The sequence below is a fragment of the Otolemur garnettii genome, unplaced genomic scaffold (genome assembly GCF_000181295.1).
Source record: "Otolemur garnettii isolate 467f Iridium unplaced genomic scaffold, OtoGar3 scaffold00147, whole genome shotgun sequence".
NCBI classification, from domain to species: Eukaryota; Metazoa; Chordata; class Mammalia; order Primates; family Galagidae; genus Otolemur; species Otolemur garnettii.
In genome coordinates, this window is record NW_003852542.1 from 3,455,771 (window position 1) to 3,458,956 (window position 3,186).

The window sequence follows — 3,186 nt, forward strand, 5'->3', positions numbered from 1 at the left end:
AGGTGAATCCTCCATTACCCAACTCAAGAACAGTATAGATATGAGCATAGAATCTCAACGAACCCCAAGAAAAAAAGGTTTATTTTTCCATTTCTGTCACCACAAATTCCTGGTTAACAATGCAGAATTCAATTCGTAATTAAAACAAAAGCAAGATAACCTGTAATTCTCTCCTAGGGTGAATGTGATGACATAAGGATAATACCAAGTTCAGTTTACAAATGACAAAAGATTCCAAACTAACTAAAATGATCATCCTTCCTGAAATTTCTCTTAAAAAGCAGAGAAGTAGAATCAATGCTGCCACCTAGTGGCTGCGAAACCAAGTAGCCTACAGGAGCAAAACAGATCATAGGCCCAACTATTTGGTTGCCCTGACTAATACATATCAGGCCACTTACTCCTTACCTTTTTGCAAAAATATCAAAACATATCCAAAGCAATCCCTCTTCCAGAGTCCTAGTGCAAATACTGGAATAGAGCAACCCAAGTCTGTCCTGTGACACCAACTACTTCACATGAAACTTTCCTCTGCCCATCTTCAGGTCAGTTTGCCTAGTCATATGGCCCAGAAGATATGATACAGGAGAACATGGACACATCTAAGATGTTCATCTGTTCAGAGTGTATACACAGTAATTTTGATGTCTGTTGCCTCAAATACCTCCTCGATCATGGCAGATACATTTTCCCATTGTAGACGATCAAGACCACACCCAATCCTGGGCATGGAGAGGTCCGTGACTCCATTCTTCAGGCAATGAGACTTCATGGCCTCTAAACTCTTTTGCAAGTTTTCATAAGTTGGCTTGTGTGAAGCCCTTTTCTTTGTAATCAAGTAATATATATATCGCCCATCTCTCTTCAGAACAGCCACTTCTCCAGATTTCTTTTGCTGATTTAACAGTTCTTGCACCCCTCCAAATTTCTTCTTGAAGAGAACAGCTATCCCAGCACCCATGCGACAATCCTCACTGATACAGTGGGCTAAAGAGTCTGTTTTGGGGCATGCAAAAAGGTCTCCTTTCACATAAGTGATTCTGCTTCCTTCTTGATCTTCATTAAGGCTGCTGGCCATGATACTGAGATGGCTATTTCCAGAATGTGTTTCTTCAGCTGGGTTACCCTTCACCTGCAAAAGAGTCGGCTGCTAGGAGGTCCCCGCCCCGCGGGGAAAGGGCTCCAGTTCCGACCCCGGTAGGTGGGGAGCGGCGAACCAGCCCAGATACAGAACCAATCCCGCTACAGCCTTTAATTCGGCTTGTTATTGTTAATTGCTTATTCCCCCCACCTTTTTTTGCTTATTTGTTTAATGACCGATTGGATTATTTTAGTGGAGTTTCCTTCCCACACAGTGTTAAGACTCTGACATTGATCCTCTTTAGGAACGTCCACAGTTACCCGAGGATGACAGTGCTTTCGTCTGGGCTCTTTTTGACAGTCTTCTTTTCCTCACCACATCCAGTCATCAAGCACCACTAATTCTGGGCTAATTGGTCTCTTGTTTTCAACAATGCCACAGGGCACAAATTTCTTCCCACACCAAACCAATGAAATTTGGGTTCCTTTGAAGGGGTAGTTGGTAGTTGCTGGGTTAGTGTTCAAGATTTCTTTTGGTCTTAGGCAGGCTTCTCCCATAGTCTTCTGCCAAGCTATCTCAGGGAAACCATTAGCTTATAGTTTAGTCTTTTTGTGTAATGATTCCACCAGTATCCTTTCAATTTTATCACAACCTCCGTTGTTCTAGAGAGCATCCGTAGGCTTGAACATTTCTACCCTCTGTTAGAAATAAAGTCAGTTACTCTGCAAAGCGATAAAGAACTATGTTTACAGGCTGCTTCTCCCACTCAGACAAAATCTCCAAGCCAGAGGCATAATAATGTTGTACTTCTCTCAGTCATATTCCCAATCTAGGCACTGAGTAATCCATGGATATGACTCCTCAGCTTACCTCTGCCACTGAGGAGCTTGGGAACTGGGACAACAGTGATGCTGTGCCCAATGTCGAGCCCCAGTTCACTCATTAAGGGCTGAGTGGAAGAGGGTAGCCCCTACCTTTTGGCTGTACTCACCTGGAACTTAGCTTCAGCAACAGGTAGCTGGGCAAAGCATGACAAATGATGTCTTACCCGTCCCAGGAATATAGCCCTCTAACTGGGAGTGGAGAGGAGGTGGGAGCCTTGTGCTCTGTGCTGTATCAGTCTGTAGCGATTCTTATCTCGTTACACTGGGAGCAGGAAGGGAAGGGGGGGGTTTGGGTTTAGATACCACAAACTCTTGCTATTCTTACTGAGCTCTACTAAATGCTCTTGAATAAATGTTTCTTCATTTGTAGTTGGTGGTAGAGGCGACTGGTTGAGAAGACAAGCTTTACAAACTGACTGGTGGGGGGATTCAAATCCTGGTTATGTACGTGATTGTGGCAAGTTACTTAACCTTTTTGTGCCTAATTACCTTATCTGCAGATTAGAGATAAAATTAAGAACTTACCTAGAAAGAATATTGAGAGGAATAAAGGAGTTGATGTACATGAAGCACACAGCAAGCCCTCTGTCAGTAGGAACTGCGATTATGAGGGTAAGATGCATTAAGAGAAAATTCATAGAATATGTGTCAGGGAGGCAAGGGTCAGGGAGGAGCAGCTGGTGGAGGAGTCTTGTCTGGGCTTATCCTGGGAGCATGGGATTCTGAGAGTCAAATGAAAGCCTCGTGTCTAATATCCCAGTGATACACGGAGGCTCAAACACTGGCAAATGCAGGCAGATGTTAGGTCTGCAGGGACCAAGGTCAGGGCTTGAGATTGACAGGACAGAGCCAAGAGTTTAGAGTGGAGCTGAGGTGAAAGTGCAGGCAAGGGCTGGGAGCCCACCTTTGTGGGCACTAGGTTGTGGTATGTGGGTGAGTTAGGCCAGTTAGGATGGAGCAAGTAGGACACAGGGTAAAGGAGGCATAGCAGAACTCCTATTGCAGTATTCCGGAAGGTAACAATCAACTTAATCTATTACTTCTAGTGCTTTATAATGAAAGAGAACTCTAGATAAGTGACAGTCATGAATTTACAAACAATATTGCAAAATCCATGAATTACAACTTTTGCTGGATTTCAACTCTTCACATTTGCAAGATGGTTAGCTTGTCAAAACATGCTCACATCTACTAACTCATTGGTTACTCCCAGCATCTCTT

The 3,186-nt window shown here is 43.7% G+C and overlaps 2 protein-coding genes across 2 annotated transcripts in view; both read right to left on the bottom strand.

Moving 5' to 3' along the window:
* Window positions 1-3,186, bottom strand: part of DNAH6 (dynein axonemal heavy chain 6) — a 302,446-nt gene that overhangs the window by 64,106 nt on the left and 235,154 nt on the right. The window lies entirely within an intron of this gene.
* LOC100955799 (O-acetyl-ADP-ribose deacetylase 1) lies at window positions 74-1,251 on the bottom strand. The gene has a single exon (XM_003799217.2). The coding sequence runs from the start codon at window positions 1,076-1,078 to the stop codon at window positions 620-622; it is 459 nt and encodes a 152-aa protein (XP_003799265.1). The 5' UTR covers window positions 1,079-1,251; the 3' UTR covers window positions 74-619.